Source organism: Colletotrichum fructicola (assembly GCF_000319635.2).
Source record: "Colletotrichum fructicola Nara gc5 chromosome Unknown KSG_Nara_v1_contig03, whole genome shotgun sequence".
NCBI classification, from domain to species: Eukaryota; Fungi; Ascomycota; class Sordariomycetes; order Glomerellales; family Glomerellaceae; genus Colletotrichum; species Colletotrichum fructicola.
The window spans coordinates 1,488,019-1,502,892 of NW_027094053.1; the positions used below are offsets into that span (position 1 = coordinate 1,488,019).

At 57.0% G+C, this 14,874-nt stretch overlaps 5 protein-coding genes across 5 annotated transcripts; 2 read left to right on the forward strand and 3 right to left on the reverse strand.

The window, feature by feature from the left end:
• Window positions 1–481: 481 nt before the first annotated feature.
• Window positions 482–1,533, reverse strand: gnl-4 (Gluconolactonase; the record flags this gene model as incomplete). Its single annotated transcript, XM_032033239.1, has 2 exons — window positions 482–788; window positions 839–1,533. The coding sequence occupies 2 exons, from the start codon at window positions 1,531–1,533 to the stop codon at window positions 482–484; spliced, it is 1,002 nt and encodes a 333-aa protein (XP_031893072.1).
• A 497-nt stretch (window positions 1,534–2,030) lies between these two features.
• On the reverse strand, window positions 2,031–3,871 carry CGGC5_v005203 (Sugar transporter STL1; the record flags this gene model as incomplete). The annotated part of the gene is made up of 8 exons (XM_032033252.1): window positions 2,031–2,267; window positions 2,319–2,394; window positions 2,443–2,618; window positions 2,672–2,814; window positions 2,865–3,287; window positions 3,341–3,577; window positions 3,630–3,707; window positions 3,769–3,871. The coding sequence occupies 8 exons, from the start codon at window positions 3,869–3,871 to the stop codon at window positions 2,031–2,033; spliced, it is 1,473 nt and encodes a 490-aa protein (XP_031893071.1).
• A 1,093-nt stretch (window positions 3,872–4,964) lies between these two features.
• fabG-14 (3-oxoacyl-[acyl-carrier-protein] reductase FabG) lies at window positions 4,965–6,222 on the forward strand (the record flags this gene model as incomplete). The annotated part of the gene is made up of 7 exons (XM_066151412.1): window positions 4,965–5,035; window positions 5,093–5,171; window positions 5,263–5,657; window positions 5,747–5,804; window positions 5,865–5,933; window positions 6,005–6,099; window positions 6,162–6,222. 7 exons carry the CDS (start codon window positions 4,965–4,967, stop codon window positions 6,220–6,222), a joined length of 828 nt encoding a protein of 275 aa, XP_066009004.1.
• Window positions 6,223–7,194: 972 nt separating this feature from the next.
• CGGC5_v005205 (uncharacterized protein) lies at window positions 7,195–10,120 on the forward strand (the record flags this gene model as incomplete). The annotated part of the gene is made up of 6 exons (XM_032033274.2): window positions 7,195–7,261; window positions 7,324–8,490; window positions 8,549–8,808; window positions 8,868–8,922; window positions 8,984–9,426; window positions 9,479–10,120. 6 exons carry the CDS (start codon window positions 7,195–7,197, stop codon window positions 10,118–10,120), a joined length of 2,634 nt encoding a protein of 877 aa, XP_031893069.2.
• Window positions 10,121–11,446: 1,326 nt separating this feature from the next.
• Window positions 11,447–13,585, reverse strand: PRR1-1 (Serine/threonine-protein kinase PRR1; the record flags this gene model as incomplete). The annotated part of the gene is made up of 2 exons (XM_032033285.1): window positions 11,447–12,006; window positions 12,061–13,585. 2 exons carry the CDS (start codon window positions 13,583–13,585, stop codon window positions 11,447–11,449), a joined length of 2,085 nt encoding a protein of 694 aa, XP_031893068.1.
• Between the last annotated feature and the right edge of the window lie 1,289 nt (window positions 13,586–14,874).

The following is a 14,874-nucleotide window of genomic DNA, read 5'->3' on the forward strand; positions in this document are numbered from 1 at the left end:
ATACTGGGTGTATGTGAACGAAGAACAAACAGCCAGATTATTGGGGTAACGAAATTTCTAATACCTAGCAGATATCAGGCTGAGAAGTTGACACATGATGTATGGTTACACATCGGCTGCGCTGAGAGCGCCACCTGCAGTCAGCAGCAACGAATTGAATCATCATTTGTTGCCTGGTGTGATTACCCCAATAACTTGCATAGTTCCCTTCTCAATTTTACGACGGAGGCATGCACCACTAGATTTCTATTTCGGTGTTCAAGTGACATCTTTCTTCCCTTCTAACTTGGCATGATTGGCGTTGCTGTTGATGTTAGGGACACAAGCTTCCCTCAGGCTGCTGATCCTACACTGAATCCCAGAGGGCCAAGCCCTTGGCAATCTTCGTGCTGATTAAACTCAGTTATGAATCAGGCTGAGACTCATTGCTCCCCGAATTTGTATTTTCCGGCTTGAATTTGTGATTCTGGTAGTGGTTGTCCTAAATACACAGAAGAGCTCCCTTCGTTTCATCAGCCAGCTTGGCCCTCCACAACCTGTTCTCATTAAGAATGAAAAGCTCCCCGTTGCGACCGAAGCAGAAGTTAGCAGCACCCCCCTGAATGAGAATCTTGCCCAGCAGAACACCACCTGCCGACCAGATGTTGATACCATCACCGCAGCCACTGTACACATTTCCGTGAATATCGCACTTGATGCCATCCGGGATTCCGGTGTCAGCCATGGCGAATAACCGTCTGTTGGTCAGGAACGGCTGCCCAGAGTATGACACGAGATCAAAAGCGTAGCTATTTCAAAAATCAGCAACGTCCTTTCACAATCATTCAAATCAACTCACATCGTCGAAGGTCTCGTGAGATCCGTCGTTCCATCTCCATGAATCCAATCCGTATCCGTCACATACACAGTCTTCTCATCAGGACTGAAGCAAATTCCATTCGGTCTCCCGAACCCATCTGCCATGGCCCTGATTGACCCCCTGATCGGGTCAAACCTGTACACCTGGTTCGGCAACTTCGGCCGCGGCCTGATGCCCTGCTCATATCCATAAATCGGGTCGGTGAACCAGATGGACCCGTCACTGTGCACCACCACATCGTTGACAGAATTGAACTCCCGGCCGTGGAACGAGCTCACCAGCAACCGCGTCTGATACGGCGGCTGCGCCTCCATGAAGACGATACCGCCCGGCGAGTCCAGCGACCCCTGCGAGCAGAAGATGACGCCGTCGAGGTAGTTGACGCCGCCGTTGGCCATGTACACGCCCTCAGGCGCGATCTCCTCGCACTTGACCTTGGCGGCCGCGAAGTCCGCGGGCAGCGTGACGCGACATACCTGGATCTTCTTGCCGCCCTTGTCGTCGGGGAACTGGTTGCTCGTGATGAAGAGCGTGTTGTCGCGCTCGATGAAGACGCCCGCCTCGTGCGCGAAGGGGTAGTCCTGGTTCTCGTGCAGGAGCTCCAGCGTCGGGTCCGCGCCGAACAGCTTCTTCACGGAGTCGTCGTAGACGGCAAAAGCGGATGCGTTCGTCATGGTTCAAGTTAGCTTAATTGTCCAATCGAATAGTAAGCCTGAAGAGACTATGGAAAAGTATGCCAAGGATTGAGGACGCAACGAATGGACGAACCAAGGGAAACTAGACCTGCCTGACAAGAGGAATGAGGGGAGCTCGGATATCAAGGCACGTTGCCCCGGGTTGGAGCTAATGCGGGGCATGCACCTCCTCAGCTGTCGATGTCACAGGTTTACACTTTATGGGTCCGGGCCAGCAAACAAATAGCTCAGAAGCAGGGGTTTTGTTAGTGTGGGATGACTCGGGCTTTTGTTGCTGGTGGGCGCCGAAACGTATGCAAAGTCTAAGCTGATCGATCACGCAGTCATCTGTGCGATGTGCATCTACCAAGGTGAAACGAAGGGATAGATATTTTTTGAGTGGCAGCTAAACTCTACGGACGCTATCTCTTTCTTTCGTACAGCAATCTGGCTTTAGATACATGACTCGTGCGTCTTCAATCTGTCTCGCTGGCTACTCAAGCCCTAACCTCCTCAACATCCCACACCTCGTGCTTCTCGCTAGTGTCGTGACGGTTCAAGTCGACGAAGCTGTCTCCTGAGAAGAGACGGTCCACATCTTCCAGCTCCAAACCCTTGGTTTCTGGGAAGAATAGATAGATGATTGGTACCCAGGTAGCGTTAAGAACAGCAAAAATGATGTAGGTTCTCCAGCCAATGTTGGAGATGGCAATTGGGGTGATTTGGACAACCATCTAGTGCTTGTTAGTGGTTTACGCTTAGTCTGAGACTTTTCTTCAACTCACGTAATTGAAGATCCAATTGACACCACTGGAAACTGAAGAACCCAGCTGGCGAATCCGAAGAGGCAGAATCTCGGATCTGAGAGATGTCAGCTAAATGTTCTTTTTAGACCATCACATCACTTACGGGTAAACCCAGACGGTTGCCTGGAATCCAATGGTGAAGGCTCCCTGGAACACAAAAAGCATTGCGGCTGCACCAATGCCTGCCGACTTCGCAATGGCTGTGGCGTTCTGAACCTGGTAGATGAGCCCAGCTTGTACTGCCATCACCGCAGCCATCACGCTGATCATGGACAACAACTGTAGACTTTGTTAGTTCATGGGCGAAATCAGAGTCTTTAGTGATCACATACCAGTGGCCTTCTGCCAATTCTGTCAATCAGCAGCCAGGGAATGAACGAGGCCACAAAGAACCAAGTCTGCAGGAATCCAGACATGAGACTCGACATGTGGTTATCAAATCCAATGCTCTTCTCGAAGAGAGTGCTACTGTAGTCTAACCACCGAATGTTAGCAATGATCACTCCCCAAACCCATGACACTTACAGATAATTGCGTTGATTCCACCAAGCTGCTGGAACCCTTGGATGGCACAAGCAATCAAGAACCTCCTCTGACTCTTGATGCGGTCATTCACAAACAGGTCCCTCCAAGACCCAGCGCTCACCGACTGCTCGTACGCCACTGTCTGCATGATCGAGTTGTGAAGCACCCTGATTGACTCTTCGTCTTCGTCCCACTTAAGCCGTCTCAAAACAGCGAGACACTCATCCGGGCGATCGTGGGAGGCCAGCCAGCGGGGTGTTTCGGGGATGATCTTGAGGATCGCGAACATGGGAAGAATGCAGACGCACTGCAGGGCAACAGGGACTCTCCAGGCGTAGCTCTCAACATGGGAGGAGAAGGCGTAGTCGATCCAGTAGATGAGGAAGATGCCGAAGTTGAGTGTTGAAAGCTGAGCGCAGACGTCTGCGAAAATTTCCGTTAGATTGTTCGACGGCGATGAGGGTTTGAAAACTTACAAATTCCACGACTGGACTTGGGACTGAACTCGGCTTGCAAAACTGGGACGGTCGAGTTGACGATACCCATGCCGATGCCAGAGATGATTCTTCCGACAATCATCTGAGTGCGGCCGAAAGATGCGGCTTGGACGATAGCACCGACGACCATAACTGCGGCACCTGCTCCAATCGTCCTGCGACGACCGAATTTCTCGCCGAAAAAAGCGGTGGCGACACAACCGAGGAAGCAACCAACTATTGCAGCAGTTAGTGCGATGATCTGGAAGAGCCACAGAGAGCGTCATACTTTCGTAGATGGCGACGATGAGGCCAGTCATCGTCGGGTCAGGAGAGTCAAACGTTTTGTTGAAGGCCGGAGCCGTTACTAGACACAACACAAGTCAGCCAAGACATCTTTCAACAAGACAGAGGGCAGCAATTCTCACCCAGTCCTCCCATGAGTCCATTGTCGTACCCAATGAGCATAAACCCCAACGAGGTCAACACGCTCACGGTCAAAACCAGCGCCTGTCCACGAAGTTCTCCCATATTGTTGTCGTCGTAGTCGTCTGTGTCGATGAAGCCTTCACGGTTCAGTGTTGTCCAGCAGGCCGCTCACAGTTCCGGGGAGCAGATGTCTATTGCTTCTGGCACCTGCCGGAAATGATCGTCCGAACGCCTGGAGCCGAACGCTTATATGTGCAAGGTGTGAGTGTGCGGATGGACAAAGATGGTGACGCGCAGCAGTGATGCCAGATTTTGTTGCACCGAGAGCCATCGTCTTGGATCGACGAGCCAGGCGGCAGAACCACTTCCCCGGGAATCCACTCGCAGCACCAACAAAGCATATCTGCGGGGTCTGGGGTGAGGGAGCTGGCCTGGGGAGTCGGGGACGGCATAGATTGAAACGCGTTACTGCTGGCAATTGAATTACTAGGTTATCCAACCCATCAGACGGCGAGCCCGACGCGGCAATAACCGACAGAGGGACGTCTTCTGCCAGGGCTCGGCTACTGAAAGTCTGAAAGAGGACAAGAGGCTGCGGCAATTGAGTCAGTAGTTTTGATTGGCTTCCCACATCAGTCGCGGTGATGCAGCCATCGTGACATGTTTGGACCCTCCGCAATTGATTGCAGCTCCAAGGTCTGCAAGGTCAGGAGACGAGTGCTGCGTCCCCATGGGGACGATGAGCCCACAAACACCGACGATTGTCGCGAAGGCGCCCGCAATGGCGCCAGACGACGCTCTTCCTCGCTCGTTCTGGTGGAATCGGGCAAGTTTGAAAGCTGTCGCGTGCAGCCATGACTTTTACGAACCAACCAGTAATTATGGCATGACGACTCAAGCTCCTGCAGGTGAGGTACTCCATCAAAATCCACCCCGATAGCGGCGGCAATTGCACCGTCGGCAATTCGGCCCTCGGTGTTTGTCCCGCGCTGCCTCCAACCCCTCATTAGCCGTTGCTCTCATGTTCAACATTGAAGACCATCTCACATAAACAGACGGCAAGTGAAGATACCCTGGCTTTGGTAGAGTACAGCAACAAGCGGACTAACTACCCTTTAAGACGATAGCCCGTGCTCCTTTCGACGACTTGCATACGAACAAGAGCTTTAGACAAGGGGTTTGATAGATTTCCAAAATGGTTCAGCATACAATTCAGAACACGGACAACCGCACACAAGGTCGCCTGGCCTTGGTGACGGGAGCAAGGTGATGCTGATTCACTTCTCGAGACACGATACCCACCTTGGCTAACTCATGTTCCAGTGGTGGTATCGGGTCATCAGTTGCACACGCCCTCGCGGCAGAAGGGTGCGATGTTGCGCTGCACTACTCCTCAAGTCAAGTAATTCACAACCCACAACACGGACCCCCTCCCTTCACTTCACAACTCTCAAGTTGCACACAACTAACCAACAACTCTTTCTCTCACGCAGGGTAAAGCCGAGGCACTCGCCCAGGAACTGCGCGCAAAGTACCCTTCACAACTCTTCGTGCCCTTCCAGGCGGACCTCTCATCGCGGGAGTCGACGCGCAACCTGGTGCCCAGCATCTTCGCCAGCAGCGAGGTCACGCAGAAGCACAAGGCCATTTCGATCCTCGTCGCCAACGCCGGGCTCGGGCGCCGGATCCGTGATCCCGCCGACATTGGCGAGGATGACTGGGATGAGATGATGGAGGTCAACGCGCGCAGCCAGTTTGTCGTGACGAAGGCGTGTCTACCGGGGATGAGGGCGCAGGGCTGGGGGCGAGTTGTGCTGGTGGGAAGCATTGCGAGCCGCGGAGGCGGTATCAACGGGTGCCATTATGCTGCGACCAAGGGTGCGCTCTGGTGAGTTGAGTGATCTCATAAGCCTGAGTTGTCGTTGATGAAGGCACTCGGATTCGGACTCTATAAGGCGTGAACTGACACAGACACAGCTCCATGGGGCTCAACTTGGCAACGCTCTTGGCGCCAGAGGGAGTCACAGTCAACATTGTAAGTCCGGACACCACACAGCTTTCGTCAGAGGGAACAACTCAACTCATCCTGCAACAGGTTCTGCCCGCGATGATCGGCGCAACAGGCATGATCGCAACCCCCAAATCAACGCAAGTCCTCCTCCTTGTTCCTTTCCTCAGCCCCAATCTCGGCAACTGACATGAAGCAGAACCTGGGACAGCAGAGACGACCTCGAGGCTCTGAGAGCCACCGACCCCGGCCTCGCGATCGCGGCAAGCGTCCCAGTCCACCGCCTGGGTGCACCCGAAGAAGTAGCCAACGTCGTCACGATGTAAGTAATCTCCATGCGCCGCGGCCAGATGTCCGAGGATCTCGACTAAATCACCGATGCAGGTTCGCCAAAACGGGATATCTAACCGGGCAGGAAATCCTCCTCACGGGAGGTTTGAAATAATGGCCGGCAGCCGATTGAATTGAACCAAGAGCCGGCATAAGGCAAACATGAATAAAAAAAGATTCAAAAGAAAAACAGTCTTTCTCCATCCATCTATCTTTCCAAGATCCCGTCCAATGAACGGCAGCTGTCAACATACGTGCTCGCATCACCGAACTTTGCCTGCAGGGTTGCGCCATCTCAGTAACCTCCCGCGAGCGATTCTGCTGCCCACGAAGAGCTAGCTCTCGATCGGTAATGCTTACGACCTGTCCCCAATCTTCAGTGTCGGGGGAGGCAGAAAAGGGAGGGGAAGGGTTCAAGCTCTCGGCAGGGTGGGCAGCAAAGCAAGGATGGACGGTGGTTCAAGTACTCCAACGCAAACCTTCATAAACCTTGCCCGTCTCTCAACTGCGTCATGACCTCCTGGCGGTCTCGCCCAACCAACTAACCAAGAAAGACTATCAGACAGTCTTTTGGGCGGCGGCGGCGGCATGTGTCTGTACGGCAGGACGAGTGTGAAAAGGAAACTAGACATTTAAAACCCCAACTATCGCCGATGCAAAGAGCCACATTGCCGCCCCTGTACTATGTCCCTCTGGATTGCCGACGCTCCTTCGTATTCCGCGTCGCCCAATTCCATTCCCCTTTACCTCTCTCCTCCATCTGCGGTCCCCGTCCATTTCCCCCCTTTCATTCTCCACTCTCCAATCCCGCAAAAGAAACAACGGTAACGCTGAAGTAGATCCGCACCCAAGCACTGCAGGTCGGTGCTTGTCTCGCCTTGGCATCGGTCGGATTGCTCCGCGTCTTAGCCCGGTGTCACCTGTTGGTCCCCCTTTGCTTTCACAAGAGAGAGAGAAGCTCGGGCCGAGATAGTATCCCGCCTGTCCCGTTCCCCCAAATCCGATATGTCTGTTGAAGCCGGCCCACGACCATCGCCGGCTCTCGTCGGCCAATCCTCGCAACACCGAGTCTCTCGCACCACGGCAAATGGAAAAGAGAGACGGGTATCGCGGGCCTGCGTGTCCTGTCGGCTCAGGAAGACACGCTGCGACCTGTAAGTCACCCGACCGACCGACCCCGTTCCTGCTTCATGCATAGCCGCGGCGCAACCCCCAGCCCCCAGCCCCCAGCCCCCCAAGTCCCCGCCCCCGCCCATGCCGCGTGTTCCAGTCGTATCCCGCAGTGCCGTCGAGCCGATCCATGTCATCGGTCAAAGGCCGCTGACCATCAACAGAGACTACGGCGGGAACCCGGGAATCCCGCCCTGCCGCCGGTGCGTCCGCGAGCAGAAGGAGTGCGTCTTGGCAACATCCCGTCGCGGCGGCCGGCGTCCCCGCAAATGCGTCCGCCTCCCGGACTCGGACTCCACCGGCGCGGCCCCGTTCCCCCCGGGGACCACATCCACCTTCGACTCCGTCCCCGCCGAGGGCGCCGCCTCAAGCGAGCAACCAGCAGGCGCCGACCAGAAGTCCTCAGAGACAAATCGTCCATGGTCATGCTCGCCAGAAGCAGAAACCCCGGGCCGCGCCGCAAGCTGGCCCGGCTCCGGGTCCCAGCCAAACAGCCCCGGCGGGCGGTCCCTCCAGAGCGCGGGGGATATCGAGGGACACATCACGTCGAGCGACCTCTTGAACCCGTCCGACGCGTTGAACCTGTTGGCGCAGGTAGCCGATCTGGACGGCGACGGCGGGACGGAGAGGAACCGCAAGCCGAGCGGAAGCACCACGCACGAAGACGGAACCCCGCGCGACCACCCCTCCTCGAAGACGCTCGCGACGTATCATTACCCTCCGATCTCGGACGGCGTTCTCTCTCTGTCCGTCGCCTCTCGCCTGCTCGCGACGTACTACGAACACTACCACCCCTTCTTCCCCGTAGCCCACAACTGCATCCTCTCGCCCCCCTCGATCCCCTTCCTGACCGACTCGGAACCGCACCTCGTCACGGCCATCTTCACCGTCGTCTCCAAGGACGAGCCCTCCCTCTCGGCCATCCACGAGGCCTGCTCGCGGCACATGGAGACCCTCATCTCCAAGCTCATCTACAAGGGCTCCACAACCGTCGGCGCCGTCGAGGCCCTCCTCATCCTCGCGCAGTGGGCGCCCCAACGCCTCCAGGAGAAACCCACCGTCGGCCGTGGCGAGGAGGATGAGGGCGCATGGATGCAGATTGGCGTCGCGATCCGCCTCGGCTACCTCCAGAGCCTCGAGCAGACGGGGCTCCTCGTTGACAAGCAGAGCGCCCTGTCGGAGCAGTTCCGCAGAAAACGACTTGTCTGGGCTGGTATGTCCGCACCCTATCCCATTGCCTCTCTTTTCCCTGAGATAACTAAGTCGTACAGCCTGTTACATGAGTGACCGCGAGGTGTCCATCCGCGTCGGCAAGGGCTTCTGGTCCCGCGGCCCCGGCCCCTCCACGATCCCCCGCTCCGCCGACTTTCCCTCGCTGCGCGTCCAGCAGGCTGGGTCGGATAACCTCGGCCAGCTCTTCCAGGCCCAGCTCGAGCTCATCCAGCTCTTCAGTAACGCCCACGACATCCTGTACTCGTCCGCGGGCCACCGGGCACAGCTGTACCTCGGCGGCGAATACGTACGCTACATTGTATGCTTCTCAGCTGCCTCTACCATCTTGATGTGAAATCTCCACTGACAAAAGGCCAGGACGACTCCTTCGCGGTCCTCAGAAAGTGGAAGCTCGTCTGGGGAAGTCTAAGCTGTAAGTAACCTTCACCCCAAATCTCAACCTCATGACCTTCACACTAACAGGAACCTCCCAGTCACACCCCTGATCAAAGCCGCCCTCAACCTCTCGTACGAGTTCCTCCGCCTCTACATCAACGCCTTCGCCTTCCAGGCCACAATCAACCGCGCAATCACCCGCGCCCGCCAGCAACAGCAACAACTGCAGCAGCAGTCCCAGACAACAGCAGCAACAGCATCATCATCACAGCCTCAGCAGCAACAACCTCCTCAACAACAGCTACCACCACAACCGCAACCCACCAGCGCAACGACCGCACGCACGACAACGGCGATAAACACCCCCCTCTTCGGCGACCTCGCAAGCACCCCCGACGCCCGCTTCATCTACGAGTCCATGGACGCCGCAAACTCCCTCCTCAACATCCTCAACACCTCCGTCGACCCCGTCACGGGGCTGCGCTACATGCCGCTGAAGTACTACCTCTACGTCATCTACGCGGCCGTCTTCCTATTCAAAGTCTGTCTCCTTCAACATGCCCCCTGATTCTTATCACTGACAACCTCACCAGGCCCGCCTCGCAGGCGCCCTCGGCGCAGAAGCATCCGACTCCGTCCGCCGCTCCATCTCCGTGACGATAACCTGCCTCCAACGCTCCTCCATCTCCCCACACTCCCTCGGCCACCGCTACGCCTCCCTCCTCTCCCTCCTCTGGCGCTCCAAATCCGCATCCTCCTCCACGTCCCCCAAAGCAACAACCTCCACCGCTGCGGCCGCCGCCGGCAACCACCCGTCCCAAACAACACCCACCGCCTCCTCCTCCTCGCGTCCAGGCCACCACCCCTCCTCCTCCCACATCGCGCCCTCCCACCACCACACAGCAACATCCATCCTCCCTTCCACAGAACACACCAACCCCTCCCCCTCCTACCACGATCCACATCCATCCATGCTGCTAGGCCACGACCACGCCTCCGGGATGCACCACACTGGCGCCGGCGGCATGGGCATGACCCCGCTGCCCCTGAGCCAGACAGAGCTCCTCTGCCGCGGCTTCTCGTGGCGCGACCTCGACGACCTGGGCCAGTTCATCGGGCCCCCCGCCGACATGGCCTTCGCCGACCCCACGGGCCTCCACGTCGTGGGGAATATCAGTCTTGACGAGGGGGCGGCATATGATGTCCTCTGGCCCGGGAACGACGTCGTGTTCTAGGGCAATTAGGGATAGAAACGGGAGGGAGGGTAGGAGTTAAGGGGCATGGAAGAGTTCACACTCGGCCGGGAAACGTCGAGACACGGCCGAGTATCCGCATCTCGCAATGTACCTCAATTTAATCGTAATTCAAGAAAACCAAAAGTCTTCACTTACATGAACATCCCATCCACCCCCAATGCCGTCATCAAACATGCATAAACAAATCCCACCGGCACGCCGGCCCGGAGCCCCCCGGGCCCCGAACCGGCCAAATCCCCGGGCATCACGCACACACACCCTCTCTCTGTGTCTCCGTCATCCTTTGACCCTCACCCTCTTTCACCGTAGAGAAAAGACAACGCCGCAGTACAAATATAGAAACCCGAACTGAACCAACCCCACAAATGCCTAGCTCGCTCGCCCTCCAGCCAGCCCAGAGGGCCCCTCCTTTCACGGACATCCCCGACCAAGAAAACCGCATTCCCCTAAGCCGGCCGAACAAAGAACGGGGAAACGGCCACTTACACGTAACGTGTGTTTCTTCCGTCTAGAAACGGTCTAATCCCAGGAACCCGTTCAGTCCCATGTGGCTTTCTTTCCCTTTCCCCTTTCTCCTTTTCATTCCCTCACTCCCTGTCCAGACTCAACTTTTTTGATCCCTTCTGCCCATTTCTCCCTTCCGGATCCGGCCCTCTCCAACATCGTCCCTTGACCAACGTCATGAGCCGCATGGACCGGATCGGCGGCACCTCACAGACGGCGCCACGCAAAAAGCATTTGCCAAAAAAGATGACTGACCTGTGACACGCGACGCCAGAACGGGACAAGACTCAGTGACACAACAGTCCGGAGACAACAGTCCGAGAAGTCAAAGGTTGTTTTGGGTATTCGAAACATAACCATGATCGACGTATCTTGGAAGACACACAATCATGATGGGGAAAAATATAACGGGCAAACCAACGGCCCCAATAGCTGTACAACTAAAAATATGAAACAAATCCCGTCCCCAAAATAATAACAACACCTTCGCTGGCCAGGTCTAAGTTTTTCGTCGTGGGCTTAATCTATGTCTGAAGAAAAAAGATGTGAAAGGGGGACTTTCTCTCTGTCGTCCCGAGGAAGCGAATGCTCCAACCCTACGTGGGCGAGTAATAGTTCTCGCGTCGAACATGATAATGAAAGAAGAAAAGATGTCAATGCCCACCATCGAAAAGAGCATGTGGTATGATGCCCCGATATGCCCGCCGCCCGTCCGCCAACCGTTCCTCCTACTCGTACATCTCAAACCAGTAACATATCCCGAACCTGGTTCCCGTCATGAAATCCCACGGAGTGCTGTCATCATACCTCTGCGCCGGCGACCTCTTCGCGGAAACGAATGCCGCCTTCCACCTGGATCGCGCCCTTTACCCATTCGTTCTCTGCAACCTTCTCGAGCGTCCATCTACTCCTGGCGCGCTGGAGCAGGCCTTCGGTGATCTCCATGGCCCCTAGGAGGCCGCGCTCCTTGAACTTGGCCTCGTCGCCTTCGTGGTCGCCGTCTTCTCCGGCGTAATCGATCCAGCGCCACTCCGCGCGGGCGATGCGGTGGCTCGTGCGGCTGCGCATGCGGTGGCCGTCCATGGTGTTGGGGTACGGGTCGAACGGCAGGCGGGCTTCGAGAAGGGCATAGAGCAGAACGCCCAGGGACCAGGCGTCCGTCGCACGGCCGTCGTAGGGCAAACCCATGATGACCTCGGGCGCCGCGTAGTCCTCCGACCCGCAGCGGGTCTCGAGCTTTTCGTCGTCGGCGATGCGCCGGGACAGGCCAAGATCCGTCAGGGTGATGACCGAGTGCGGGTACGTCGTCCAGTCCGTTGAGGGATCCGCCAGCTCGGGTGCTGTCAGGTTGACGAGCACATCTGTGGATTGTCAGTATGGTTTTTGAGTTTGCTGTCACAACCTGGGTCACCCACTCTCGAGCTTGATGTCCCTGTGGACGATCCTGCGCTCATGCAGGTATCTCACGGCGCCCACCAGTTCTGCAAACATCCGCCTCAACAGCGTCGGCTTGAGAACCTGGCGGTGGCCCGTAGCGACATCGAAAAGGTCGCCTCCTGGGCAGTGGCCGAGGACGAGAATGGCGCGGCTGGGCTCAATGTTCCACGCCTTGAGATGTACCAGCGACGGATGGCTGATGCTCTGCATAATCTCCAACTCGCGCTTGAGAGACATCTCGATGCGGTCCTCGCTTGCTCCACCTCTAGGGCCATGCTCGCAAACCTTGACTGCGACTAGGGTCTTTCTGGCCGGTCCCGTTTCTGAAATTGGCGTGAGGCTGTCGGGATGTAACGTATCGTCGTCGTCGTCCATCTGACTCGTCGCCAGCATGACACGGCTGAAGGTGCCCTGGCCCAGGGTCTTGACTGCCCTCCATCTCCTCCTCTTGTTGTCGCGGCGGTCGAAGGCCTCGAAATACTCGGGAATGGCTGTTTTCGGCTTGCTGGTGGAGTCGCTCGAGTCCTTGGAGGACTCGCTCGGCGGTGGGGTCGGCGGCTGGGCGATGGCGGGGGTCAAACCTCTGGACTCTGCGAGGTTAAGCTCGCGGCGCATATGGGGTTCGGTGGCGGACTCCTGGGCTTCGGGCTTGACGTGGGAGCCAGAGACGGTGATGTGCCGCTTCGGTATGTAATTCGGGTCGGGGATGTACTCGCTGATACTGCGGTTGCGTGCGTGCTCCTGCTTGGCGTTGAGAGTCACCTTTGCGCCTGATCCATCGGTGGTTTCTGTGACGAGACCGGCGTAGACCTTGCGTTTTGAAGCGTTGGCGAGGGCGGCTGCTATTGATTCGCCGGTTGCTGAGACCAGCACGGAATCTGGGGTGGGGTTGGGCATATCCCGCGAGGGTGGTCGTGCACCGAGACGCTTCCAAGGGCCCGGGGAGTCTCCTGATAATAAAGGCGAGGGCAACGGGGTGACGTCGCTCATAGCCGATAGAATCGGGCTGGGCAGGCAGGAGCTCGTGGCCGAGGCGGGGCCGAGACTGTGGACAGCCGCCTTAAAGCTGGGGGTTCTCGACACGGGCTTCAGGCTGGAGGACGATGTCTTGTGGGTGAGGCCGGCGCTGGGTCGGCGAGGCGTGGCGTAGACGGAGACGGGGTGGTTGTCGGAGCGGGTAGGCAGGCTCGGGAGCAGGTCGTCGGTCTGGATTCGCAGGTTGTTGTTTGTGACAAGCGGACTCGGGCCGGGTCTGGTGGTTAATGTGGATTGAGGCTCGAGTTGCTGAAAGGAGGACTCGGACAGGGGCGGGGAGGGTGCTATTGTCGTTGTGCGGAACTGGATCTGGGGATGTGTGACGATGTAAGGGAAGGAGATGTCGTTGTTGAAGTCTGCATTGCGGAGGAGTGTATCTGAGGCGACGGGGTCGGAGCTCCCATCAACCTTGTTCTGGTGTTCCGTGTGAATCGGCGGCGGCAAGGACTGGGGTGGACCGTTTGACATGATTATATGCAACGTGTGGACTGGAGGTGGTGGTGGGTACGGTGTGGTGTGCGTTGTGTGTTGGACGCAGACAAGACGGGACGACGGTCGTGCGTGTGTCGTAGGAAGAGTCGAGTCGGCGAGTCGCAGTCGCACGCAGCAGCAGCGGCAGTAGTTGCAGTTGCAGGCGGTCGTGGGGGAAAGGAGGAAGAGGGATAAAGCGCGAGGTTATCAGCTGGATGGATGGGAGGGTGGCGACCGTCTGCGATTCGTAGCCGTGGGACGGTGCTGGGTACGGTAGGTCTGAACGGTGCACCGTGTGTATTCGAACAATACCCAAGACACCCGTATCCTCCCGTCAAGCAGTCGACGTATTCGTAGGCGTTAGGCGTAGGGAGGAGAGACAAGACGGAGGACGGAACGGCGTTAGGTTGAGCCTGGGTGGGTTTAGGTCCAGTTAGGTAGACTAGGTAGCCAACCTAAGGTAAAAAAGTACCTACACGGCGCCCACAGGCCGGGCCAGCGTCAGTTTGAAGGTTCTTTTCTGGTCGGGGTCCGGCCGACCCTTTGGACAGTGGATGGACTGGGACTGGACTGGGACTGGACTGGACTGGCTGGACTGCAAGGTATCTGGACTGCAGTAGTCGTAGACCGTCTGCCTTGAGTCCGATGTGGAAACGGTCCGTCCGTGGGGGTGGTCTTTGGCGTGCGTGGTGTTTGGGGGACTCGAGGGGGGACAGGATGGACAAACTCACTGAAGCAAGAACCTTGGCGCTGGAATAACCTTTCTCGCTGCGTATGACGGATTGACTCGATCCCTTGCAGGGCAGAGAGTAGAAGATAGAGGGAGGGAAAGAGGAAAAGAGGAAAAGAGGAAAAGAAGAAAGCCCAGGACCCGGAAGGCCACAGTAGGGGAGAGGTGGTTAAGGAAACGAGAGGGAGAGGGAGACCATAAGGAGCAAATAAGGCAGTCTAGTGAGTGGTAGTATTCGGTAAGGTACCGTACCTTAAGGTAAGAAAAAGGAAAGGCGAGGAAACGAGGGGGCTATGACGAGAACACGGGCAACGAAGACGAGGCTCAGGGCGTCAGCAGTCGTAATGGCAGCTGCAGGGCATTGGCAGTGGCAGTGATGGTGACAGTGACAGCGACAGTGGGATTGAGCAGTGGCTGCTGCACTGCGTTCTGCTTCTTCTGTGCCGTGCCTGTGCCTGCAAGAGTGTCTGTCGAAAAGGATCAGGGAGCGAGGGCAGAGAAACAAAAAAGGGCGAGAGGTGCAGGTGCAGATGCAGGCGTTTGGCGCAGTGCAGGG